Consider the following 26,919-nt stretch of genomic DNA (forward strand, 5'->3'; position numbering starts at 1 on the left):
TCTTTCTCTATGTGAAAAGTTGTAGGAGCTCACTGTTAGACCAGAAATTAAGTTCAGTTCAATTTTAGAAGCCACACCCAGTTTGGATTGCAGCTGGACTTAACAAGCTAGAATTAACAAAGTCAGTTAAATACAACCTGTGTGATACCATGAAGGAGGATACAAGATTTAAAATTAAATAAAGAGCTAAAGAAATTCAAAAACAGATTACCGTTAAAAAAAAAAAAAAAAAGAGGTTACTGACATTGATAATTTGTTAAGCAATTTTTAAGGCTTTGGCACTGCAAACCACAGTGAACGCCACTATCCACAATCAGTGAAAACATATAATACTGGTGAACATTCCTAGGAGTGGGCAATTTACCAAAATTAGTCCATGAGTGCATTGATGGACTGATCTACAAGTTCACAAAAAACCCCACAGAATATCACTGAAAGAACTGCAGACCTATCTTCAGTTCAGTGTATTAAAAAGGGACCATGGAAAATGACCTTTATGGTAGAGGTAGTGATGGTCTAGATATGTTTTGCTTCTTTAGGACCTGGATAACTTGCCATAATTGATGGAACCACAAATTATGTTTTCTCTTGAAGACATCCTAAGGAGAATATCCGCTCATCATTTTGTGACCAAATGCACTTGGGTTATACAGCAGGACAATGATCGAGATCATGATCCAATGATCCAGACAATGCAAATGTTAAAAATAAAAGAGAAAAGGTTTTGGATTAGTCCAGTTAAGGTCTTGACTTAAATCTGATTGAAATGATGGGCTTTTCTACTTTGTCCCTGGGGATTTTATATTTCATTTTTCATATAACTCCAGTTGATACAAATGGCAGAAAAATTAGGTTTGGTTGTGTACTCTAACAACAAAGTACACAACCACTTTGTGTACTTTGTATTGGTATTGCATTTACCAATTTCTGACTCAAGAGACTGACACATTGAAAGCGAGAGATCAAGGTCATTTTGAGCCAAACAGAGGAAGCTGAGTTCTTTCTCCATCACTGAAAATGCATTTTTCTCAGTGCAATTTGATTTTTGGCTTTAACTTTACTTTTTTATTCTCTGTCGTTTGTGCCAGAAATGGCAGCAAAAAAATTCCTGCAAAAACCAAAAAGAATTTCAGTTTCAGGGGTTATTGGTTTATGAATATTTGTTATGTAAAAAATGCATTAGCCTGTATGTCTACGGCAGTCATTAAATAGGCGCTTTAGAGTCACTTCTTCATTGGTCAGGCTTCAAAATGTGCTTTCTAAATGAATGTTTCAGTTTCTTTATAGAATAATTATCCTGTAGTGCTCATGCACCAACAGGAGACGCTGACATCTCGTACATACTGTTTGTACATCTGTGTTTTGTGCGTTCGCCGGCTCACGTGGATGCAGCTACTGAGCCATTTAACACAAACGGACTTCCTGAAAGTAGCGCCCAGGTGTCTGTGTAATCTTTGAAATACGCCAGTATTTATACATGTATATTGAAAATATAAATTAAATATGATCATTTGTGCTTTTATAGAAAAAAGGAATGCCGTGAAAGTGGATGAATATTGAGTTAAATATTATGAGCCGTTGCACCTTCCATATATCCCTCCGCTGGTTTTTGTCCCCTTTCAGACTGTTTTGGTCTTTTCGCTGTTAGCAACGGAAAGGACCCGAGCTAGCTGTGAAACTCTAATTTGAGATAATCCATTTTTTTCTTAGGATTTTATATCACATTGACAAGCGGTGTGACGCTCGTGTTATTTTGAAAGATCCACTGAAGCGTGTTGTTTTTTTAAAATAGTTTTTTCCCCCCTCAGTTTTAATAAGATTTGTAGAGACTGCTAATTGGGCTAGCAGTTGTTAACCAGCTAGCCTGCTAGTAGCACGTTAGCGAGCAGTCACACAACCACACGCCGCTTCGTTGTCAAGAAGTTTCTGCTCTACAACCTATCGCTTTTAAAGACGCCGTCTTTTATGGGATCACCATGTCAATGAAGGCCGGTGGAAATCGAGGCAAGCCCGGCGGGGGCAACGCGGCTGGTGCGGCCGCCTCCGGTGCTGGAGGAAGCGGCGGGGGAAGACAGAATCTGGGCAGGTCTGTGAGTTCCTAAACTTAGCCAAGTAAAAAACGCAGTGAACAGATGTGTTGTGGTCGGCATTTCGTGTTGTGGACACAAATACGTCTAGAAGTGGTAGTTTGAAGAGATGACACTCCCGTTAAGTGGTCCAAAATTAGTACGCGTGTTCTGCGGGCCGTGAGACGTTATGCAGCTTCGCTAGTGAGGCCTGTTCTCCTGCCTGCCTGCACGGTCCAGTAATGTTGCAACTTAAGGGCAACATTTCACCCGCTGCTTGTTATTAAATCACGCGCCGTTGTCATTTATTATTCAATTAAACAGCCGAAAGAATAAAAATATTAACCACGATTTTATATTCGTTGTTTCATTTTTGCATTTTTTTTTTCTCTTCCCTTTAGTAATGACGGTGTTCGAAGTTGCTAATATCAGTTTACTATATGAGCCTGGTGCCGATTTGGTTGGAGTTAATTAGCCCATGTTTGTAATTCCGCACACTTGCGGTGTTGTAGCGGCTGCCCGAGTAGAGGCCAGCTTCCCCAACCAGCTGCGTTTATCCCAATTCGGCTGACTCCTACGTTACCGCAACATCACTGCAACGGGATTGACACATAAATGACATAAAGCGTGTACTGTGCAGGGAGGAGCGGGTGGTCATTATGCTGACCGGCTGCCAACCTTGATGTCGCTTTTCGTGGGAAATTAGTGTCCTTGAAGCATGACTTTCTGCCCACGTGTTGTCCTGTGACGAAGCTTGCACACAACACATGGATCTTGATATTTTTGTTTTTGTCGTTTAATTTCGGTGGGCGTCTGTTTTCACCGGTCAGCGGGGCCACTACCCATTTATGGCGCAGGCTTGGTTCACTATAACGCAGGGTTGAGCTAGAGTGAGATGCATTCATACCTAACCAGTATATTTCCATCTTTTACTCAAAATCATGTGGCGAATCACCACCATTACTACTACGATGCAAGGGGTATGTGTGATGTTTTTTTGTTTCGTTTTGTTTTTTTTGTTCCTTACAACAAACCAAATGTGACCACCAAAGGTGCATTTTAGAACAAAAAGTAAAATATTTCTCATCAGCAAAATTCAGTTTGATCCACATACACATGCCATTTTATTAGGTAAAGGGTTTTTATAAATAAAAAAAACCCTTTTTTTATTAAAAGATACAACAAGGTGATGGAATCGTTTCTCAGAAATGATCATAATGTATTTTCATGGCGTTTGCAGTAAATCTGGACTCTGACATCTCAATGAATCAGACAGTGTTTTTCAAGTCCGTTACGGTTTTAATTAGCCTGTCTGAATCGTAGCTCCAGTTTTTTTGTCCTTGACTGACGGGGGAATCATTCGGTGTGGTCTTATGTTGCTGCTTTTAGGTTTGACATGTTGTTTGTTCAGCGATGCCACTGTTGTTTTTCGATTATCTCAAACCTCTCTTCCCATTCCATTCAGCTATCACTTGTGGGATATGTTCTCTTTTTCTTGCTGCTCTCTGTAATCCGGAGCAATGTTTGCGTGTGAAAATCTAAGTAGAAACACTCACACCAGCTCAACTGGCCACTGCATTTAGAAATTCATTAATTTTCCCTTTCGTCCCATTTCGATGTTCTGTTTGAACTCCAGCACATTGTCTGCAGTCCAGCGAGACCCCTAAAGACAATTGGTTGCTGTCATTAGTTTGGCTGATTAACTATTTGTGCTAACAAGCAATTCAGCATGTTTACCTAATGGTAACAATAATTCAAATGATAAGGTGTCTAACCCCATTGATTTCCGCATAACCAGAAACAAAAGAAAAGAACTGCAGTGGGAATAGGAATGTAATGAAAACTAAAATGGATGAATGTGATAGTGGCAAATTATGTTCTGCATTGGATTCTTATGTGAGAATAACATCTAAACCATCTTAAATATTCTGCAGTTAATTGTTTGAAAACCTGTGAGATCTGATAATTAATATGCTCAGTGACTAAGATTAATATTATCAGTTCAAGGTAGCGACTTTGTTTCTCTGCAATTTATGCTTAGCTATGCTGCCAAAACGTAGGATGTAAAACTTTATTTATACAATACCTTTCCAGATAAAAACCACAATGTTCTTCAGCTAACAGAGGATGAAAAATACACAAGACAAAATTTAATAAAAGTAGATTTAAAAAAATTAGATCTTTAGCTGGCCTTTTAAAGGAAACCACTGAGTGCTGATCGCAGAGGAAGGGAGTTCCAGAGTTTTGGAGTTGCAGAAAAGAAATCTGTCTCCTTTAGTTTTCGTTTTTTATGTGACACAATCACTAGGTCTTGGTTGCAGAACTTCAGGGCCCTGATGGTGGTAAGGGGACGTCACAGTTCAGAAATGTAGATCGGTTCTGTCTATGCAGAGTTTTCAAAGTCAAAATCAGGAAATTTAAATGCACAATAAACTTGGAGCTAATGAAGTTGGATTAGCAGGAGACTCATGACAACATTTTGATGATTTATTCTGGAGCCTAGCAGGAACATTTTGTGCAAACTGCAACCAGTAAAAGGAGGTTTTAGTTAGACATGTGTAAAGTATATTGCAGTAATCCAAACGAGATGACTCAAAAGCATGAATTAAGATTTCCTTCACAGGACAGGAGGTAATAGAAGTAAGTTCGGCAATTTTTCTCAAATGGTAGCAACAGGATCGAACCAGAGAGCTGACATGATTGTCAAGTGAAGGATCAGAAGTTATTCTGAGATTTCTTACAGAATATTTAGCTACATAATCAAGAGATCCAAGGATCTGATTTTTCTGAAATTTTTTTTTTCTGGTGCAAAGATGATTATTTCAGTTTTTGTTACCTTTCATTGAAGAAAACCGCCAGCTATCCAGCTTTTAATTGAATCAAGGCATTTTATTAAAATACACAGTTGTGGAACTTCAAAATAAATATACAAGTGGATATGATCTGCATGAAAATGATGGGAGATATTCTTAAAAGATGGCAGTATGGGGCCAGCAATGCCTCCAACATGTCCACTAAAAGAGGTTGTGAAAGATTTGAGCAGATACAAATTATCAGAAAGGTAAATGGATATATTTTTTTGCTTCAGCTTTCACTAATTTTCATGCAAGGCAACCATATTGGAATTTAATATCAGGTTTGGTTAGAAACCTCTTACTTTCCTTGGACCTGTGGCTTCATGGGTATTGTCCTGTTAATGTTTCCAACCTGAAAGTTAGAAACTTAAATTTCTGAGGAAAAATAAAATGCACAATTAAGCCATATCCTTTAACAAATTTTGCATGAGAACGTTGTTTTGTTTGACACAACACAGACAATTGTCAGGATGTTGGTACTGGGAAAATCTTCATTTCTTGACATGGTATTTGCTAAAAGAGGGGAAAGAAATTGAGGACCTTTGATATAAACCATCAGCTTTTACCATTTCTGCTTACATTTTATTTAATTAACTGGAAAATCCAAAAATATCTTTGCGCTTGCCTATTGTGAACAGAGCTGCATGAAATATTGAACTGCCGTCGTCGTCGTCGCAATAAAAGTATTTGGATCATTGCACTTGCAAATGACTGCCATGATTTGCCATAGTAAACATTGGAACTCTGTTTGGAAATAAAAAATGTTTTGGATTTGCCTTGTCCTCCATGTGCACCTCTGATAAAGATCTTCATGACCGCAGCTTAAGGTGAGAGGCGGGGACAGTGCTGTGATTGAAGAGCCTGGGTCGGCATTCCAAAGCCCTGATGGGATCAAGCCGAGTGGATTGCTTTAGATGAATAAATCGTTTTCTTGATTGGAAGAATGTTGCTGTTAATCGAGGGGAATCTGACATCATATTTTTGTCTTTCAGGGGAAGACACAGTGGCAAAGCCCCGGCAGCAGTAAGTTAGGACTCTATAACTGTCACAAGTTTACTTTAAAACACTTACGCTTCATATATGTTTACCATCAGATGTTGTTTTTCCACTGATTGTTCTCCTGGCGTCTGCATTTTGGTCAGAACCAGATGTCCACAAGGTGATTTCTGCTCACAATGTTTCTGCTCTTCAGGTTCTTTTCAATGGTGTATATGCAAACATGAGGATGGTCCATGTCTTGACTTCAGTGGTGGTGAGTTTTACTTCTTGTCTCTCTCAAATTTAAAGGCCATCTTTGTAATCCTTGTCTTGATTATTAATGGATGCCTGAACAGAAGCAGCAAAGGTACAAATGAAAATCTATAGGGCTCATTCTTACTGTAAATGACTAGTGTCAGCAAAACTGCTCTTTCTCTTTTACCACATGCTGTTAGTTGAGAATGTCTACACTGCAGTAAACAACACTTAGAACAGCTTGTACCATAAGGAAGGCAGATCAATCATTTGGCTTCCAGCAGATGGGCTTGTTGAACTTGTTATTTCAAAGTGTACGCTCACATCGGCTCTCTAAGTGAATAAGTCTTTCATATGGTGACCACTGACCGGCTCATCTGTTCACAGGGGACCAAGTGTGAGCTGAAAGTAAAAAATGGAGCTGTATATGAAGGAGTATTCAAGACGTATGGTCCTGAGGTAAGGGAAGCTGATGTCTAATATCATATTTTTAATGATGCTGTGGTATTATTGGCATCTGATGGTATCTAGATAGGAAATGGGCAGAGACGAAGGGGCAGCAAACCTCTATAGTTCAGGAATTGAACTCCAGATGGTCTAGAACAATGAGGTCGCTGCATTTATATCCATCTGTATTGCTTTTTATAATAACTAATCTAGTCACCGTCTCTGTAGCTGGAAAAATGTTTCAAACTTAGGGAGGGAGGGACACCATCTTGTCAGCGCTCAAAATCAGTCTCACCCCCTGAGGTGGTTTCCATCTTATGTTTAAGAATAGAGAGGAATCCGGTTCCTCATGCTTTCTTTTAAGGAAAAAAATCAGTCTGTGGGGGAGCATTTAATATGTATACTCAACTTTGTTGATTTGTTTCACAGCACTTGCAAGATTGCACATGTGACTATTTATTTTTTACAATATCTCCCACTTATCTCTTTGACCTGTTGTGGCTTTTTCTCCTTGTGGAGAGCGTTAGTGACTGTCTTCTGGACAGCTCCTGATAGCATATTTCAAAACATTTCCACTCTATCGTATTTCTGTACTGAAAATCCAAAAGAGATAAGTGGGAGATATTGTAAAAATAAATAGTCACATGTGCAATCTTGCAAGTGGTGTGAAACAAATCAACAAAGTTGAGTATATATATTAAATGCTTCCCCACAGACTGATTTTTTTCCTTAAAAGAAAGCATGAGGAACCGGATTCCTCTCTATTCTTAAACATAAGATGGAAACCACCTCAGGGGGTGAGACTGATTTTGAGACTGTAGAAGATAGCTGTGTGCGAGGATTAAGTGGAAAGTTGAGTGGAAGGACAAAATGTCTTAGAAATATTGTGCACAATTAACAGCAGGTAAGGGGTTGCAAAGTGAAAGGAGTTTTGGGGAGATTCAGAAGAGCCACTGCACATGGACGTATCAGGACATTTTTCTGCATCTGTGGCATTCAGTTGTATCCAGAGGAGATGACTGTTGTGATTAAAGCACCCAGAGCTTAATGCAGTATTGTGCAGTGCGTGGGTAAACTTTTTAGTCTTGAGACTTTATTTTATTCAAGTTGTGTAATATTCTTAATTTCTGAAAATGTCTTTTTATTAGCTGTAAGTGAGAATAGTTGATTAAAAGACATGAATCAGCAGCTTGAATGCTGAATTGAATTACTGAAATCAATACCTTTCTGTATTATTCTAATATAAAGAAATGCACCTCTTTTTTTGCCTTTTCGGTTGGTGCTATTGCCTTTAACTTTATTTCTGATTCGTATTAACCTGCCTTTCTCCTGCAGTGTGACCTGGTGTTGGACGCAGCCCACAGAAAGAGCCCAGAGCCGAGTTTAGGCCCCAGGAAAGAAGATATAGTAGAAAGCATCATTTTTAAGGCTTCTGATGTTGTAGTGGTGACGTTCAAAGATGTGGACCCGAATTTCGCCAGAAAAGGTACCAAAGGCTTTTGTGCTGATTGAATTCACATTCATTATTAATCAAGCAGCAGACGATCTGGAGAGCTAATGATATTGTATTTGCCAAGTGCTCATAAAACATGTAACTGGCCATCATTGCACATGTGCAGTAGGTTGATTGTTTTCCGTCTTCACGGCCCTGAAGTGACTTTGTCATGAGTTACATCTTGTGTTTCTGGCCGGCTGTGGCAAACCGATTTGATCTATTGATTTTTCTGAAGGTGGCTGAAGTGCAGGAAGGACACTTCAGGTTGAACGAGTCTGCTTCTTGATGTTTAACAATAAATTCATTTGATGTTTTTAATAAAAAGCCAATGAACATTATGTTTTAGGGTAAATACTGTTGTCAGTTACAAACGGATAACAAAAGGAGAAGGAGAAGAACATTTTGATTTAAAGTTTTGACCCATTTGATGAAGATCTTGTATGTTGGTCAGGAAACTGTTAGTATTTTCGTTCTTCATTCTGTCTGTCCGTCCATCCTCTGACTCTCTCATTTGTGTGTCTCTTCTTTCCAATGGTCTAGTCTCTTCTGACACAGGTAATAAAGAACTTTAATTTTCTCAGATTTTTTTTTTTTTTAATTTTTACATGAATATACACACTTGGATCAGAATATGGGAGCATAGTTCTGCACAGTTTGGGTTCATGCTACTACTAGTTTCTGCTGATCAAGAATCTGATGCATGGCATTGGCCACATGCTTGTGTTTGGGTTTACTGGTGAGAGGGAGAATGTGTGCAGGGTGCTGTAAATAGTGAAAATATTTAATGTAAATAAATCATTTTGCTTTTGACATGCATGTTGTGGATGTTATTTTCATCTACCGCACAATTGTTAAAGTTGTCACTCTTCTGCAGCACTTTATTTTAAGCTGACCAGTGTAGAGCTCAGGTTGAACACACACAGTATGATTGGATTGAAAGCAGCAGATTCAATGTTCAGCTCTTTATTTTGTTTCTGATTATTTTTTATTTGAAGAAATGCAGCCTTGCCTGAATGTGTGATTTGTCTTCAACCTGAAGGTCATATAATTAACTCCACTCTAAATTATCTGCATGTTCCTCGACACTTCTCACATTCTCTATTTGCAAATTATGATCATTACTTTAAAAAAACGTATTCACACCTCGTGACTGTTTTCACATTTTCACAGTGAATTTTATTGAGATTTTATGTCATAGGCCAACAAAAGTAACGCACTGCTGGAAAGTAAAAAGAAAATGGTTTTCACAATGTTTTACAATCAGAAATCTCTGGAAAGTGGCATTTATTAAGATTTAATCCATGGATGTTTCACTCCATCCTTATTCCCATCAACTCTGACCAGCTTTGCTGTTGCTGCTGAAGAAAAGTATCCCCACAGCATGATGCTTTCACTACCATGTTTCACTATAACTTACGTTCCGGGTGACATGCTGTGCTGCCATCACCCCGAAGCGCTTTCTTCATCCTGTTTGAGGTGTCTCTGATGTGGCTTGAGCCAGCTTTTAAATTCATTCCTCATTTTCATTCCTCTTCACAATGATTCGCCACTTTACTTTGGTCTGTCGGATAAACGCCCAATAAAATAAATTTAAGTTTGTGGCTTTAACATGAAAAAACGTAAAAGTTCAAGAGGCATGAATACTTTCACAAGGTATTGTATATCTGATGCACAATAAAATTATATGAGCAATGGATACTGTAGTATAGTCCAAGCTTGTTAACTCATTGTGTGTACAGTATTTGCCTCTAATTTTGCATTTATCAGAAGTTTTTGGATTGTTTTTAAATAATGAGTTGAGTTGGGAGATCAAAGCTTAATTTATGGGAGTTCATGTGATCAATATGCTTTTGTCTCTGATTGGAGAATAATAATATAGGGCCAGACTTGGGCTAACATAAGACTAGTTTTTGTTTCAAACATATTTTGTCTTTGAGGATGCTTGTCTTGAATGTTACTGGGCTGTAATAATAAGGTCAAGCAGTGCTGATGTGCTGAGTTAATTGAATTTTCATTTATGTATTTAATAAGCTAATGTTTTGCTACAATAATGGCCTACACGGCGAGATAAGACGCACTGTTGGGTTGGCTGTGCTGCATTTTTGCAGAGTCAACTCAAGACTTTGCTCAGCTTCTTTTAAAAGGATATGTGTGATTATGAATAAATTAGAATATCATTGACATGTATTTAGTTTCAGTATTTCAGTTCAAAAAGTTAAAGCGGTATTTTATGTAGATTTGTTACACACAGAGATCTATCTCATGTTTTAAATGTAGAATATAACTAGTAATTGTTTTTAATAAGGAAATCTGCATGTACTGCACTGTATGTGAACTCAACACTTGGTCGAGGCTCCTTTTGCATGAGTGAATGCATCAGTGTTGCATGTCATGGAGGCCATCGGCATGTGGTTTGTGAAGCTCAGCTAGCTTTTAGGTTCTCATCTCTCTTTGACAAACACAGTTATTCCCTGTCAGTTTCACTTTTTGAATTTAATTACTGTAATAAACATTTTGACGATATTCACATTTTTTTGGCTAATTTATTTTGACCTCTATGCCCCCATTTGTGTTGTTGCTGTGAGGGATTATGACTGAGGCGCTGAAGGCATGAGCGCTTTCCTGCTTATACAACATGACTGCAGCCATGTGATTGCACACTATCATGAACTTTGCACTCTGTAGGGCTGCTGAGAAGAGTAAGGAAGACTAGATAAACCACTCATGTTATTTACCAGAGCTATCGATTTTCTGTAGTAGACTAATTTAGTGGGTCAACATTATGACCTAATCGCACTGAGATGAACTGCAAATCCAACTTGTATTTCAGAGCCATTTGTGTGTGTGTGTGTGTGTGTGTGTGTTTGTGTGTGAGATATTCCACATGCGTTATTATATGATCTTTTTGTGATGTAGACAACTTCACAGATGCAGCAGTGAGCGGTCGAATTAATGGTGAGCATAAGGAGAAAGATCTGGAGCCGTGGGACGGAGGAGACACTCACAACTCTGACAGCCTCGAGTCCCTGGACACAGATGTGGTGAGATCAATCACGCAAACGCATCAGACATGTTGATGTCAGCTTGTCATAAATGGGGTAGCGTTCACACAGGAGTGTACACGATTGTCCTTTGTTAAAAAGCTCAGATGACAAATTTGCCTCGCTTTCCGACTTTGTCTTTGCAGTCAAACGGATGGGACCCAAACGACATGTTCAAGTACAACGAGGAGAAGTATGGAGTGCTGTCTACGTATGACAGCAGCCTGTCCACATATACGTAAGCAGCATTCTGTTTTTCTTTTTTACCGTCTGTTATTTATATTAAAACATCTTAGCATTTGCAATGTTTATATAAAATTGACTTTTTTGAGCTTTGTTAAAATGTAATTTCCTCATCAAAAACATTCATGAAGTATTGCTTTAGTCATTTTGGCAGCCATTTTGTGGTGGTTAAACGCTTGCGCTCACAAAGCGCTGCCTATTTCTACAAAGCTCGAGCTGAGCTTCTGCCTCACAAAGCACTCCTTCCCCGCGCCTCCTCCACTCAGCTCCTCCAGACTGTCAGCAATTGGCAAACACTTTGTGGAACTGCGTGTTTGCTAAGTTTGTCATACAAACTACTTCTCAGTTGTAAAACGGCATCATGGATGAACATTGTTGTGTTGATGTGCTATAGGCGGTGTTTCAGAAAGAATAAGAGCTTCTTAAAGAGACTGGCGTCAAATTGAGAAGCTAAATTTCTTTTATATTTTGTTTGATATGTACAGCATTTTCATAACAACTGAAAATGGCACTATGTGCCTGGAAAATGCATAATACCGCTTGTTTAAACCAATCTTTGCGTAATAGATCTGCTGGTCATATGTTTATTTTTAAGCATCAACCCTAAAGAGACTCGTGCTCAGTTTATCATTTTTGTGATTAGACAAAAAACAAAAACTTAAAGCCTCGCCTTGTTCAATGAGTCTTTGTCCTTCTGGACGTCGTTCTGCAGGGTCCCCTTGGAGCGAGACGACTCGGAGGAGTTTCTGAAGAGGGAGGCTCGTGCCGCCCAGCTGGCAGAGGAGATAGAGGCCAGCTCCACATATAAAGCTCGGGTGGCCCTCGAAAACGACGAGCGCTCAGAAGAGGAGAAATACACGGCTGTGGTGCGAGGGGAGAGGGAGGCTCCCACACTCAGCAGGTGAAATGAAGTTACACAAATCAAGGACTTAAAGCCTGGATACTTTTGCTGTCTTCTGTTAATTGCAGTTAGCAGCTATGAGTTTGCACAAAACTCAGATGACCATTCTGTGTTGTTCACCGACTCCCACAAATATTCATCAATATATTTGATGTGTATTTTAATGATGGAGCTTCACAAAATATAATGTTTGTTGCTGTTCCATAACTGATTACTGTATGAACTGCCTAGCTGCTGAAATGTGTCACACAAACAAACTTGACTTTTAGGAGACAGAAAATTCCAAGATTATTATAGTGTTGAACTGATCCTCATTTTGTGTTTGTGTATCTATTTAGAGAGAACAAGTACATTCCTCCGGGTCAGAGGAACAGGGAAGCGATGTCATGGGGTGCAGGACGCCAGAATTCACCTCGACTGGGTCAGACCTCAGCAGGAGCCTCGGCTTCTCGACCAGGACCTCATGACTACAGTCCCAACACCGGCCCGGACCAGAGGGTGGTGAACGGAGGTACGTTAACCAATCAGTGACAGATTACTCAGAGTTCGCAGAGTACTTTTAAGTCATCAAGCAACCTCGATCCAACTTAATTCTGACGTAGCAGGATTACAACTTTAAACTGAACTTATTACATCAGAAATGAGTTCAAATGAATAGTAAACATTATAATGTGGACCACCAGTACTCCACTTTTGGGAGTACAGCCAATCAGCAGCAAGTAAAATGAATTTCCCTCCTAGATTGGCTGCTTCGCAAACGCCAGCCAATAGCGTGTCAAGTAGCAATGTGTACTTTAAGTTCCCTAGCTGCAGTTTTTATATATATATATATATATATATATATATATATATATATATATATATATATTAGATATGCTCTTCAAAAAAAAGACAGGATAGCTGAGTTTTCAGCAAATAATTTGGAGTTGCGTTCCACAGAGAAATCTACAAATACTCAAAAGCAAGTAGGCTGGTGTCCCATTTAAATCATATATATAGCAAAAAATATAAACGGTGTTTTTGCGAGTTTCCACTGAAGGAAACTTTCCAGGAACCAGGGTTGTTTTCTGGGGTGATTAGCCTTTTTCACAAAACATTTCCATCATAAACCCGCAGTAAGGAGCCACTTCTGAGCTCCGCCTGCACATTAATAATTCACAACGAATTTATTCCACTGTGATTAGCCCACATTGTCTTCTTGATGCTCCAACACATGATGGGATATTTGGGATCTTAGTTACTCTCATCTAAACGCAGTGTGGTATTCTGTATGATTAGCATGTAAAGATTAAATGCTTTACACTTTAATTATAAAAATTAACCTTTTATAACATTGAAAGTTGCTATGATGACGAACTCTTATGATGGTTTGCAGTTGTAAGTGTGATTATCTGATGAGTAGTTTTGCCCTCTTATGAGTCGAGGAAAAAATTAGAGGAAAAACTCTGAGTGCTTCTTAAAATGCTGCCAGGACTTTAAGCCAGTAACTGACTCCTCTTTTACCAGCACATGATGAAATGTCACATTGACCTGACCAGGATTTAATCTAGTTTTTTCAGATTAAATTTTTTGCATGTTTTTGTTCGTGTAGAAAGAGTGGAAATTTCCCCTCTCATCTTGTGAACTCAATGTCTGGAATATTTTATTTGTTCCCTCAGTTAAAAATTACTTTCTGCTTTTTATTATTTGCTCCTGTTTAAATCAAACTTCCTGTTTTGCTGCTATGTTTATTAACTTCCTCTCCTCCCTGTTTGCTGCTGCACATTTGTGTTTTCTCCTACTCTTTGTTATCCTTGATCATTTGTCCTTGCCTTTTTTTAGGTTCATCCCATTGGCCCTCACCCTGTCCGTCTCCCTCCTCTCGTCCCCCCTCTCGTTACCAGTCTGGCCCCTCCTACTTGCCTCCCCGGGCAACCACGCCCACCAGGCCACCCTCCAGGCCCCCCTCTCGGCCTTCCAGACCTCCCTCTCATTCATCTCACCCCTCCTATCCCTCCTCTTCATCCTCCTTTTCTCAACATGGCCCCACGTCACCAGCCTCCACTCTGCCCAAACGCATGTCCTCAGAAGGTATCCACATAGGTTGAGCCCACCTGGGCAAAGGCATGAGATGGAGAATGAGGGGCCGACCTTGGCGTTGAATTGGATTTGAATTGTAAAAGTTGTAAAACAACGTTTCCTAAAGCTTAAAAAAAAAAAATCCTTCCATGGATAAATTTGCCCATGTGTTTTGTGGAACAGAAACAAAAAAAAACAAAAAAAAAATCTTCCATGGATAAATTTGCCCATGTGTTTTGTGGAACAGAAACATCTGGAAATTGCTTCTTCTGATTTGGGGTCTGACCTTAAATGCCCATTTTAATGGCAAGAATTTGGTTGTGACTCCTTATCAGTGTGTGAGGCAATTTCACCTCGGCATGTGGGTGCATCAAGGTCTGTGTGTGTGTGCTGTTTTTTCCGCGTCTCTGTTGTTTTAACCACATAAAGAGAACATGTGAGTGAGGCACCAAGTTTTCACAGTAAACTGAGTACATCTGTTTCAAAGTTATAAGCTTAAATATGGCTCCTTAGTATCTGTCCAAAACCAAGCAAGTCCTCTGTCACTTTAGCAGTCTGATCTCTCACTGTGGCGCGTTTCAAGTCCTCATCCCTCTAGTTTTTCTTCCTTCTGTGATTCAGTGTTGAGTTTGTGTCTGGTTCACTTGGCAAGACGAAACTCTTGAATTTGCTTGGTAACTCTGGAAAAAACACAAACAACTTATGATACTGAAAAACACCTGCTCTGAAAGAACGGTGCTGCTCTAAAGTATTCATACCCACTGAACTGGTTGTGTTACAATCACAAACTTAATTGTATTTTATTGATATGCATACATCACCCCCTTCCCCCCCTAAAAAAAAAAAAATCAGAAAAGTGTGGCGTACGTTTGTATTCAGCCTCATCTGAGTCGATACTTTCTAGAAGCATCTGCTGCTACAAATACAGCTTCATATCGTTTCATACGCCTGAAACAATCGGAAAATGTTTCAGGGTCTGAATACATTTGCTAGGCACTGCATACTTTTATGCAATCGTTGTTCATCTTCTCCCTGAACATATGAAATATTGATCCTGAGGATGAACAGTTAAACAGCTAAGGAAATGATATTTTATTATATCGTGGTGCAGTTAACTGCACAGCTTTGTTCACATCTTCTTATCCATGGATTTGTTTGGTTTCCACTGAATTAAATAAAGCTCTTCTGTCTTCCTACCTCTGCTCCTTTCCACTGATTTATTTTCTCATCTCCCACTTCACTTATTTGGGCTTTGAAGGCTTGATTTGGTGTTTTTGTCACATGAAACTTTGTTCTTCACTAACACGCATGTCCTTGTTGTTTGATGTGATATTTACATCTGGGTTCACATTGACACAGATGAGTTTGTATTTACCGTGTGTTTGACGATTTACGGGACCTTCGTCCGCAGGTCCTCCGAGGATGTCTCCTAAATCCCAGCGAACGCCTCGTGCTCACAGAGTGCCGCCGTCACGGATCAGCTCGGTCTCCACCGCAGTGGACTTGGGTTCCCACAATCCACCTGGAGATGTTTCGGCAACGCCTCCAGCCAGGAGCAACTCCTCTGGAGGTACCTGGTCTTCAGTGGTCAGTGGAGGTAGAGTGTTTTTCTTTACTTGTAGAGGTTGTTTGGATATTCTGATTCTAAGGCTGTTAAGTTTATCCTTATGCTTGGAGTAATTTTATATATTTTTTTTTTTTTTCTGTCCTCAGTTCACAGGCCTCGATCCCCACGACAGAACAATGTGGGCCGCGCCTCCCCCGGCTCTTCCTCACTCTCCTCATCCCAGACAGGAACGGCTCCTATAGAAACTGTTACGACGCTGACGTCAGCTTCCTCTCCTACTGCTGCTAGCCCCGCCCCCAACATGGTTGCCTCTCCATCAGGGGACGGTGAGATTAAATGTCAAAGTTTGAAACATTTAATTCAAAGTTGAGAGCGTAATTACAGCTGGAAGCAACCAGCAACCTTGACGAACTTCTCAGTTGCTTGAAAATGAGTTCATATAGGGTTTGTTGGCAGGGCCGGAGTTAGAAGGATTAGGGCCCTTGGGCTGGAGCCAGGTTTGGTGTGAGCGTAATTTTTAACTATTCAAATTACAGAACATTAGTAGATGGGTCTGAATTGGTTAGTTTAAAATGTATGTTGGAGAAAAAAACATATTGTTTTAAATTAATGCAAATCCAACAATATTAAAGCACCACAGCTGAAATGAGCCTACGAGTTTAAAATGAGGTGCAGTTTTTGTAAAACATGCATTTGGCAAAAAACCAAAATAAAGGGCCCGTCCTAACTTTGGGTCACTGCTCCTGTAGGCCCGTTTTAAAATCTGGCTCAGGCTGTTGGAGTAAAGGGGGTTGATAACAGATGCACACCACACTTTTCAGATTATTATTTTTTTAGTGTGTGAAAAATTCGACAAGTATCAATATTTGGACAAACTTTCTCTCCTGTGTTTTTTAATCTTTATAGGTAAAGATTGTCGTGTCCAGGAGACGAGACAGTCATCTCCCTCAGCAAATAATGAGAACATTAAGTCTTTGGATAACTCCCCTAGCATCTCAAGACCAGTCTGTAAAGGTACTTCATTGTTATTAGGCATGTGTTTCATAGATGGTTTTATATATTGAAAGAAATTTATTTTCTGATTTATTGACATAACCTGACTCCATTTCTCTCCAGGACCTCCTTCTATGGCCCCCGACCACAGAAAACAAATAGATAATTTAAAGAAATTTAGTGTAGATTTTAGAGTAAGTATCCTTGTTAAACTCAACAGAAACCTGGTTTAAAGTCGCTTAACCAGATTGCATAATGAAAACCTGTTGCACCCGTTTCAGTTGCAGTCCAGTTCCAGTCCAGACCCCGCCTTTGACCAGATGACCAAGCCAGTCAGAGACTCATCAGACAAGCCTAAAGATCTTTCCCTTGACAAGGCCGCCGCAGCGGGCCGAGACGGCGCCGAGGACGGCGCTGCAGGGCTGGCTGCTGGCGGCTCCGGAGCCACGCCTGCATCGTCCGCCAGTAAACCCGGCAGCCCTGCAGCGCCGTCTCCATCTTCCTTAGAGCAGAAGAGAGGAGGGCAGGATGTGACATCACAAGGAGTTCAGACGACTGCCATGTCCACGCTGAGTGGACCCAAACATGAAGAGAAGGAGGAGAAGAAGGACGCGGTACAAGAGTGAGTGGACCGGATCGATTAATCGAATTAGTTGTGATGAAGCGATTATTGAAACAATCGTCAAGTAATCGATTAATTGTTACAGACTCAAAAAAGGGCATTCAAATCAGAAATGTACAAAAATACTAACATTTTGCACTTAAGATGAAAAACCTTCTAGGTCTGTAAATATCTTTTACACAGGACTCCTGAAGTGATGTCGTTTTAGCTTCACCTCGTTCAAATTCTTTTTAAAAGCACCTTTTGCTATCCAAATATTGATCAGTTTAATTCATAGTTTCATTTTTTATCATTTCTAACCACTCTGACCACCCTACTGCTGTCAATCAAAGTGGAAACTGGTCAGCAGACAAGATGTCTCCATTAAGTTTGATGTATTTCTGCTATGCAGAAGAAAACAAACATTTTTGACCTGACTGATCCTTTAACTTTTTGTTTTTCTGCAGTCAAGTAAGAAAATCCACCCTGAACCCAAATGCTAACGAATTCAAACCCAGGTTTAATACACAGGTCAGTATGTCTGGATGTAGCAAAGTCACCCAGTGAGTCCAGAAAAAAAGCATCACAAACTGATTTAATTCTTCTGTTCCATCTTTTTCTTCAGCCTAAGCCAGCCAACACCCCGACGCCTCCTCGGCCTCAGGGTCAGCCCAGCCCCTCCATCGTGGTTCAGCAGCCGCCGACCGTCTACGGCTGCTTCCCTCAGATGTATCCGCTGACGCCAGTCAGCCCCGGCGTTCAGGTGAGATGCACACCTGCATGCTAGAACTGTTCGATCTGCTTTCGTTAACTATAAATAAAAGCTACCTTAAGAGTTATCAATAGGCGCAGGTCATTTCGCTCTTTAGCCATACCTACTCTGACAACCAACAACTCAGTTATTTCCTTTGTTTTACTCACATCCTGCTGTAATAAAATGAGGTTATATGACTTCAGTAAATAATACCTACCAGCAGAAGATCATTTTTCAAAATCTGTCATGTTTTATCGGAACTGATTCAAATGGAGATCAGAACCACAGTAAATGATAATGCAGTGTGGTGCAAAAAATTTAAATTGATTTTGTGGAAAAGAATTTAATCATATGTGAGATTTTAGCATTTTTAATTGTAGCTTGTCTTGAATCTTAATTTCAATGGAAAATGTGTTAGTTTACCACCGTTTTAGTTGATTGTTCTGAAGCTGGGAGGAGTAAAGTGGGAGTATGTAAGTACAAGCTGACCAGAGGGGCAAATTGTAGAAATAAATCACAGATTAATAAGAGGATTTACAGATTTAACAAAAAAAAACAACTCCCCTTTGAAGTTTGTGCTCCTGTGAATCATCGCTGACACACAGATAAGTTTTGATGTTAACTTCAGGTACAAAAAAGGTCAGAAACGTGTAAAAACAAAAAAATGTTGCAATTTTGTAATTTATTTGTACAGGTAGAGTAACATGAGTGTTGGGGTTCTTAAAACACTTTTCAGTGTTATATGTAATGCCATCTATCCTGTGTTGCTTTAAGAAAAACTTGGTGATCCAACATCAGACGAGTGCAAACAATAACAACTAAAGAGTGGTTCTTTTTCCCTTCTCTCCCCCTCCTCTTCCTCCTCCTCCTCTCTCTCGCTCCATTAGAAAAGCATAATATGGAAGGTTTGTGAATTTTTCTAAGATTTCTACTTTTTTTTTTCAACACTTGTTTTTGTTCATTTTATTTAAGCCCAATCTGTACTTGGATAATTTTGCTTGCTTGTTGAATTAATGCCATCAGATGTTGGTTTGCCAACTTCTTATTGCAATTCCTTTGAGCCGCCATCACAGATGGACCTTTAACATCATCCTGTTTCTGTTGGTTTATTCTCTTAACAACAAACCCAAAACAAGAAGGTTCTCAAGCTTCTTTTTTTGCGGCACTGCACCTTACGACAGGAATGCATGTTGTATATTGTTTAGAAATAATAGCGAATAGGCTAGCATAACTGTGACACAGTTTTATAATAGAAAATGCATGTGACCCAAGGTTAGAGAGATGCATTTTTAAATGTTGAGGGGATATTTCCAAGCAGGAAAACAGGTTTTTACAAAACCTTTACATTTTAATTAAAAAATATATATATTTATTCAGATTAACTTTCTATTTTACATTTGCTTGAAAACATTAAGTGTAAACTTTTTTTTCTTCTCCAATCGCCTCCCTCCTTCCAGTCTCCAGCTGTGTATCAGGTCCAAATGCCTCACATGGCAGTGAGCCAGTCGAAACCTTACAGACCAGGTAAAGGTGAGAATAATCCCTGCTTTCTTTGCTGTTCCCTTATTTTTTAACCACTTCCTGCTCTTACAAATTCGTTGTATAATGCAAGTATCAGTCTTTGTTCCATTAATTTGTGTCTCCAGCCAGCATTATCTAAACATTGTGAAATGAGCATTTTCCACTTTTTAAATAACAGATTTTATTCCTAATACATGGAAACAGTTGAGCAACTTCTGACATTTTTATTTCAGTTATTAGTATATTTTTTTGTTTATGCCGGACCTTAGTTAACCTTAATTAATTGAGGTTATAGTTTCTTGGGTATTTCTAAAATGTTTCCTCATCATTTTTAAAGCATTAACAGTAACATCCTGCAATAGGAAATTAGGATGTCTTCACACCTGATAGTCCGATGGACTTGGGGATCAGAATTTCAACATTTGTTACATTTTCATCTGGTGCGGTTTGCTTTCACACTGCAGTGCCAAACTAATTGAAAAATCTGTTCAATTCCTTCACCTGTGGTGGCGCTGCACCAAAACTAATGAGGGAAACGACACAAAAAGAAGACGAGTGCAACTTCCTTCTTCACAAAATGTAAACTAAAATGGAGTGGTGTCAGATTTTAGTTGTTGTAGGATTTCTCTTTTGTCTTTGTCAAAAGACCACAAGCCATTTCTCCCTCTAGCCGTAGACTTGCATGTTTGTTTTGGCTGTATTTACCCAGAATGCCCTGCGCCGAAGTCCACTTCCTGCCTTTGTAGTGGACTTCAGTCTGCTTGGCATACACATATTCATTCGAACCGCACCAGAGTTCACTTCAACCGAACTGAGATTGAAGGCTTTTAGGCTGACCAGAATTCACTGCTTTGGTCCGTGTGTCAGTTTGATTGCATGAATGAAATAGAGTTTTATTAAAACGAACTAAACAAGACTGGTCCCCACATGCTGATGACACTGTGACTCTACTAAGCTATGATCAATAAAAACATTTATTTATTTATTTATTTTTTTGTTTAACTTGACTTGGTTTATAGGTCAATAATCTTTCTCTCCATATAATCTAACTCCATGAATCGTTAGTACCCAACATGCCCCAGCAGAGGTCTGACCAGCACCACCCGCCCGGCACGCCCACCATGATGCACCCAGCGACCGCAGCGGGACCGCCGATCGTAGCACCGAACCCCGTGTACTCGGCGCAGTACTTCACCTGCAGCCCGCAGCAGTTCACCAGCCAGCCGCTCGTTCAGCAGATGACGCACTACCAGTCACAGGTGCAGACTCGCACACTGAGCAGCAGCTTTTAGAGGAGGGGCTTTTCAGGGTGTCGGCCGCCATTCATCACCGCTAACACTCACCCTCCAGGCACAGCACGTGTTCAGTCCAGTCATGCAGAGCAGCGCCAGGATGATGGGCCCTCCTACGCACGGCCAGCCCAGCCTCGTCTCTTCTTCTACTACGCAGTACCCGGAGCAGACACACACCATGTATGGTGAGTAGCAGCTGTCAGTCTTGATATGAGGTCACTGGTAAGTAGGCATAGGTAGGAACAAAATGATTACCTTAGGTAGAAATGTCACAGTGTTATGATTACAACTCTAAAATATGTAGTTTTGCATTTTCGTTATCATGCTTTGATGTATATGCACTGGTGATACTTTTGGGATGATCTTCAACCTTCGACATGACCTAAATTACAGGTGTCTTCAGTCAGAAGCTTCCTCAAATTCAGTATAACACAGACTGCTACAGGAAATCTTTCCTGCCAACAGCCATTATTATCTACAATAACTCCTTGAAGAATTTGAATCGACATGAGTTTCTGCCAGGCTGCTCTAATCGAACAATTAGGATTAACCTGAATTTAACCTTAACCTCTCCATAATCTCTATAGTGTGTCAACTTTAATTGTTCTTGGAAGTTGTTTTTGGATGATGCTGAAATTTAATTCCTCTAGCATTCAGGTTTATACTTGCATAGCACAAACAAGCTATACTGATAAAGCTGCACTAATAGGACAACAGAGTTTAATCAGGTTGTTCTCTGCGACGACAGTCCTCTTTTTATTGACCTAATATATTACGTTGGGAGTTTTTATTGGGTTTTAGATTCTGAGTCAGTGTTGACACAAAGAAGACTAAATGTATATAAATTGTTTGCATGCAGAAAAACGACAGGAATCACAAGTACGAACAAGTTTATATGAAAAGCATGTTCAGCTGAAGAACTCCTCACAGATGCAGGTGGAGACACTCTGTATTTCCATCTTTCACTTGAAATTAATCAAATACACAATCCAAATCCAAAACACTCAGGCGGACAAATTGTGACTAGCCTCATGCTGATATTTGTTTCTCTAATTCTAGATACTAACGGCAACATTTTAATTTCATTACGGCATAAACTTCACCTCAAATTTAGTAAATAGTGACGTGTCGTCTCCTCTGGCTGCCGCCGTCCATAAGAACGATTTGCATGTCGGGTAACATTCTTCCTCTATGTTGTCTTCTGTATTCTTATGGCAGCTGACGTATTCCCAGATAGAGGGCAGGTTTGTGGACTTGCTTGAATTTGCAGAGCTAGTAGGTTTGCAGAAGTCGAGATGCTGCAGCTGCATGTCAATGTTGGAATTTGACCTGCACTTTATCTCTGACCAGACATTAAAAACTGTTATTCTGCAAGACTGGTATGACGGAAAACTTCAGTGGTTTTGAAACCGTGACTTGTCTTAATACCATTCCTGGTGTTTGGCCGGTCATTGCTTTCAAATTGTTTTATAATTTGTCTTAAACTTCTGCATACGTTTTAATTTGTTTTACTTTTGCGCAACCAGGTCGTTGTGTGTTGCAGATTTCTGCCCATGTCCCTCTTGGAACTGAAATCTTAGATCTCAATGGGGTTTTACCTGGTTAAATATAGGAAATAATACAAATAAAACAATTAATGTTTTGTTGCACTGAGAGGCAGCAGGAAGTGTTGATTCTGGTCTCTTGCTGCCTCAGTGTCTGCAGGGCCGATGCCTCAGCAGTACCCTCACCCCAGTGCCACCCTGCACCCTCACCCGCAGCACCCGCAGCCCTCTGCCACCCCTACAGGCCAAGCCCAGCAGGGCGGCCCTCCACAGCACGGGGGCCCGCCGAGCCACCCTGCAGCCAGCCCGGTCCAGCATCCTCAGCACCAGCAGGCGGCAGCAGGTGATGATCTCTCCTAATGAGCAGCTGAGTCGGTTTACACTGTGTTCACACCGCTGATGTGTTTCGCAGCAGCGGCAGCAGCGCAGGCCCTGCATCTGTCCAACGTGCCGCCCCAGCAGCAGATCTACTCGGCCTTGGCCCCGACGCCCCCCTCCATGACGCCCAACCCTCAGTCCCCCCAGGCGTCGTTCCCCTCCGCCCAGCAGACCGTCTACATCCACCCTCAGCAGGTGCAGCATGGCTACAACCCCAACCACATGGCCCACGTGCAGCAGGTGGGTCGCCGGGTCAGAACCGGGAGCTTTTCAAGCTTCTGCTGGATTTAGTGCTGATTCTGCAGGAAACCTTATTGGATGATGTTTTTTTATGTTTCTCTGACAAACGAACAAGTGTTCCTCCCTCATGCATCAGCTGGTTGCCTCCTTTAGCTGTCACTTCACTTTTCCTGTCGTTTTTCCTCTTCTCCTTTTCTGTCTCCCATCTTTCTTCCTTTTCTGTCTCTCTTTTTCTCTTTCTTTTGCTATTTTTTATTTCTCTTTCTCACTCTTTCTCACCATTTTTCTCTGTCCTTTTCTTTCTTTTGCTCTTGCTCTCTTTCTCTTCCTCACTCTTTACTTCTCCTTTTCTTGCTCTCTTTTTCTGTTTATTTTACGCTCTCTCTTTCAGCTGAGTGTTTGTTCCCTTGAGGCTTTGAGCTGGCTGTAATAAAAACCCAGTTGACATTGTGCAGCATAACTTCACTCCAGCCAGGTTTATAAATAGTTGCTTCATTCTGCTCTCTGTTAGCTGTAATTAAATTGTTTTTCGTCGACCGATCATATATTTCCTATTGATTGTGGTCACCTCTCTGCTTCCAGAAGGCAGCAGCTCTAATCGCTGCCGTCCTGAAGCTTCAGCTGTCAGTCCCCTCATTGTCCTCTCTCTCCCTCTCGCTCTTCACCTCAGGCCCATATGCAGTCCGGCATTGTGCCATCTCACCATCCGGCCCCCACCCACCCTCCAATGATGCTGATGGCCACACAGGGTCCAGGGGGTCCCCAGCCACCGATGCCCCAGACGGCTCTGAACCCCATCCCGGTGTCCTCTACTACACATTTCTCCTACTTGGCACATGCTCAAGGTAAACTCATCAACCTGCTAACAGGATTGATGTTTCCTTTATAATGTCAGCAGCATCTGCCTTCCTGCTGCTATTTTAGGTAATTAATGCTAAATGCTCACACTGGGTCAGTGTGTTTACTTCAATCTGATTTGTGAAGAAGTTTTAAACCCAACTGCATCCATACATTCAGGTTTGTGCAGATTTTATCTAATGTCAGATGTTTTCATCGTCATTTTTTTTTGGCATCTTCTCAAAACGAAGACCTGGGTGGTTGTGATAAAGCTGCCAAGGTGACGAATGAAACCTGTTTTTTAAATTCTTGAAGTTTCTCCAGACTCCTCCTTCAGATTTGTTTCAGAAACATTTCTTGGCCTCCTTAGAGAGTTCAGATAATACGAGACGCTCTAGTGGAAAGAGAGACGGGCCAGTAAAGCAACCTGATCTGCTTTAATGAATTTCCACAGCCGTTATAAATCATGTGGTGCAGCTTTGTGTTGCATAGTAAAATCCTACAATTGCTTTTTAGCTTCTGTGGCTTGAAGTGTTCAGATTTATTAGAATTCTGGATGATAGACCAATAGGTAAGCTTGATTGTGAAGGGAAACAAACATGTTCTTTACATTTTTTTCTTTTTACTGTGATACTTAAAATAGATTAGAAATATCTATTTCAATAAATGCTTTTTTATACTTCAAAACTTAAGAATAAAAGTGAAGAGTAATTGATTAGTAATTAGTTAGTTTTTGCTTTATTTTCAGCCATGCAAAGTAGATAAAAAAATATATACATCCCACTAATACAGAAATATATGCAGTAATGTACATATAGTAAGAACAAGACATTGTCTGTCATTAAAGTCATGTTTTACATAATAATGCTATTTAGTCAAGAATGTACTTGTCTTGAAAATGTGAAATGTTTCATTTCTTATGTTTGTACACCCCAATTTTTTTTCAATACTTCAAACTTGAGACTAAAATTGTTGATTGTAAAAAACAAAGTTATTTTTTTTTCTCTAACATTTTCTTTTTTACATATTTACCATCTTAAGTAGCTCCTATGGGACAGGACATTTTTTTTTCATACGTTTACTCACTCAATCGTCAAAGTGATTGATTACTCGATTACTAACAATTATTTACAACAAACCTACAACAAATCTCAAAAGGCCTCACTGAACACTGTTGCTCCATAGTTTTCATGTGTTGGAATGGCCTAGTCAAAGTTCAGACCATATGGGTTGTTCAAGATGATCAGATTCTTTCATCCAGCTTGACTGTATTCTCTACTTATGTTGGTTCATCACTAACTGTAAACATTCCCATGGGTGTAAATACTTTTTCCAGTCTCCGTTATGAGATGAGCGTGGTTCTGAAAGGTGGAGGATTGTTCTACCAGGCCGAATCGGGTCATTGTTTCTGTCCATGTCTCCATCCCTGACTCCATCTTTGTGTGTCGTCCCTGCAGTGCAGCCTCATCATCAGCAGCAGCTGTAGATAGAGGGCGCCGGCGAGCCGAGGGACCGCTCTGCTTCACGCTTCTCAACCAGAACCTCCATAACAAGGCAGAACGAGAGACCTCCCTCCCTCCCTCTTTTTCTCCCTCTCTCCTCTTCCTCCACCCGACATGCTTCACATCAGCGTTTCTCTCCCCTCCCTCCCTCCTCCCCTCCCAGTCAGACTAGGCAATAAGTGAATGTTAACAGGTTGATGCAGTGTTTTAACGAGAGGTTTAACGGACAAGACGTCTCCTGTTTGGACCCTGATCCTGCGTAGTATGAGGGGTCGGCTGAAGGAGTTAGAGCGTTGCTAGGAACTGGAACTGGTATTCTGTCTGCACCTTGTTATGGAAAAGAAATCTTCCAACCTCTAGACAGTATTAATATTACTGTTTATTGCTGCTAAGTGCTGCGTTTGTTTCCAGACTACAAGACAAGTTTCTAACCAAACTAAAAACCGGAAAAATGACCAGAAACGTCCAGTGAGGGGAATTAAAAATAAATAATAATAATAAAGCAGCCAAGAGGACAGGAGAAATGTTATTTATAAAACAATAACGGCTGAGGTGATCAGATCCCACTTCTCACCTGACCCTTATGTAACTTTTAAGTTAAAACTTTTACTTTGTAGATAATATAAATAATTTAAAAAATGAGCAAAAAAACTTAAAAACAATAAAAAAGTTTTAAAAACTGGATGGCGTGTCTCTGTGGTTTACTCTTTATTTGGATGGTCGTCTTGTTTTTATGTTTCTGAACAAAGTTTATAAAGGAAAAGAAAAATAAACCTCAGTTTAAAGGTGCATCTCAAAGTAATTACAATCAATTTTAACATATATTATTCATCACATATAGAATAATATATTTTAATCCTACATTTCTAAAACTAATCTAATAAGTATTGGTATTTCATTTGCAGAAACTGGAATTGAGTTTCTTCTCTTTGTCTTTTAAATAATCACAAAAGGATGGATAAAAACATTATTCAAAATGATCTACAAGCAAAACAGGAACTTCTTTTTCAAAGCTGAAGTGGCTGAAATGTGTCATGCTCTCATTTACGTTCATAATAGGATACCAGGTAAAAGAGCTGTTGAGTGTAATGCTACAAGGGAAGCAAAACCAACTGCAATACAGGAGAAAAACGCTGAAAAAGGGAAGTGTTGATAAATGTGTTGCAGAACCTAAACCATAAATTTAATTGAAACTGAAGAGTTTTGAAAACTTATATTCTAGCTGTCTTTCCTCTGGTTTATATTTTTGGATTCTTTATAATCTGCCAGAAACCCCAGTTAACTTACTTCAGATATAAAAATAATATATTTTTTTTCAGGCTAATAATGAATTAAAATAAGATTTTTGGGA

The 26,919-nt window shown here is 40.0% G+C and overlaps 1 protein-coding gene across 2 annotated transcripts; it reads left to right on the forward strand.

Moving 5' to 3' along the window:
• Positions 1 to 1,608: 1,608 nt before the first annotated feature.
• atxn2 (ataxin 2) lies at positions 1,609 to 25,638 on the forward strand. 2 transcript variants are annotated; one of them, XM_016674083.1, is made up of 26 exons: positions 1,609 to 2,086; positions 5,914 to 5,944; positions 6,114 to 6,173; positions 6,542 to 6,613; positions 7,937 to 8,087; positions 8,637 to 8,651; positions 11,013 to 11,137; positions 11,284 to 11,375; positions 12,093 to 12,281; positions 12,620 to 12,792; positions 14,103 to 14,351; positions 15,751 to 15,936; positions 16,053 to 16,232; positions 16,813 to 16,920; positions 17,023 to 17,093; positions 17,181 to 17,521; positions 17,968 to 18,031; positions 18,126 to 18,263; positions 19,142 to 19,159; positions 19,712 to 19,784; positions 20,841 to 21,034; positions 21,126 to 21,252; positions 22,763 to 22,954; positions 23,018 to 23,229; positions 23,900 to 24,074; positions 25,524 to 25,638. In XM_016674083.1, the coding sequence occupies exons 1-26, from the start codon at positions 1,977 to 1,979 to the stop codon at positions 25,550 to 25,552; spliced, it is 3,375 nt and encodes a 1,124-aa protein (XP_016529569.1). In that variant the 5' UTR covers positions 1,609 to 1,976; the 3' UTR covers positions 25,553 to 25,638. The 2 variants fall into 2 exon arrangements, with proteins under 2 accessions (XP_016529569.1, XP_007557586.1); XM_007557524.2 differs by having other exon boundaries at positions 23,024 to 23,229.
• The last annotated feature ends 1,281 nt before the right edge of the window (positions 25,639 to 26,919 follow it).

This window comes from Poecilia formosa, unplaced genomic scaffold, assembly GCF_000485575.1.
Source record: "Poecilia formosa unplaced genomic scaffold, Poecilia_formosa-5.1.2 Scaffold89, whole genome shotgun sequence".
Taxonomy (NCBI): Eukaryota; Metazoa; Chordata; class Actinopteri; order Cyprinodontiformes; family Poeciliidae; genus Poecilia; species Poecilia formosa.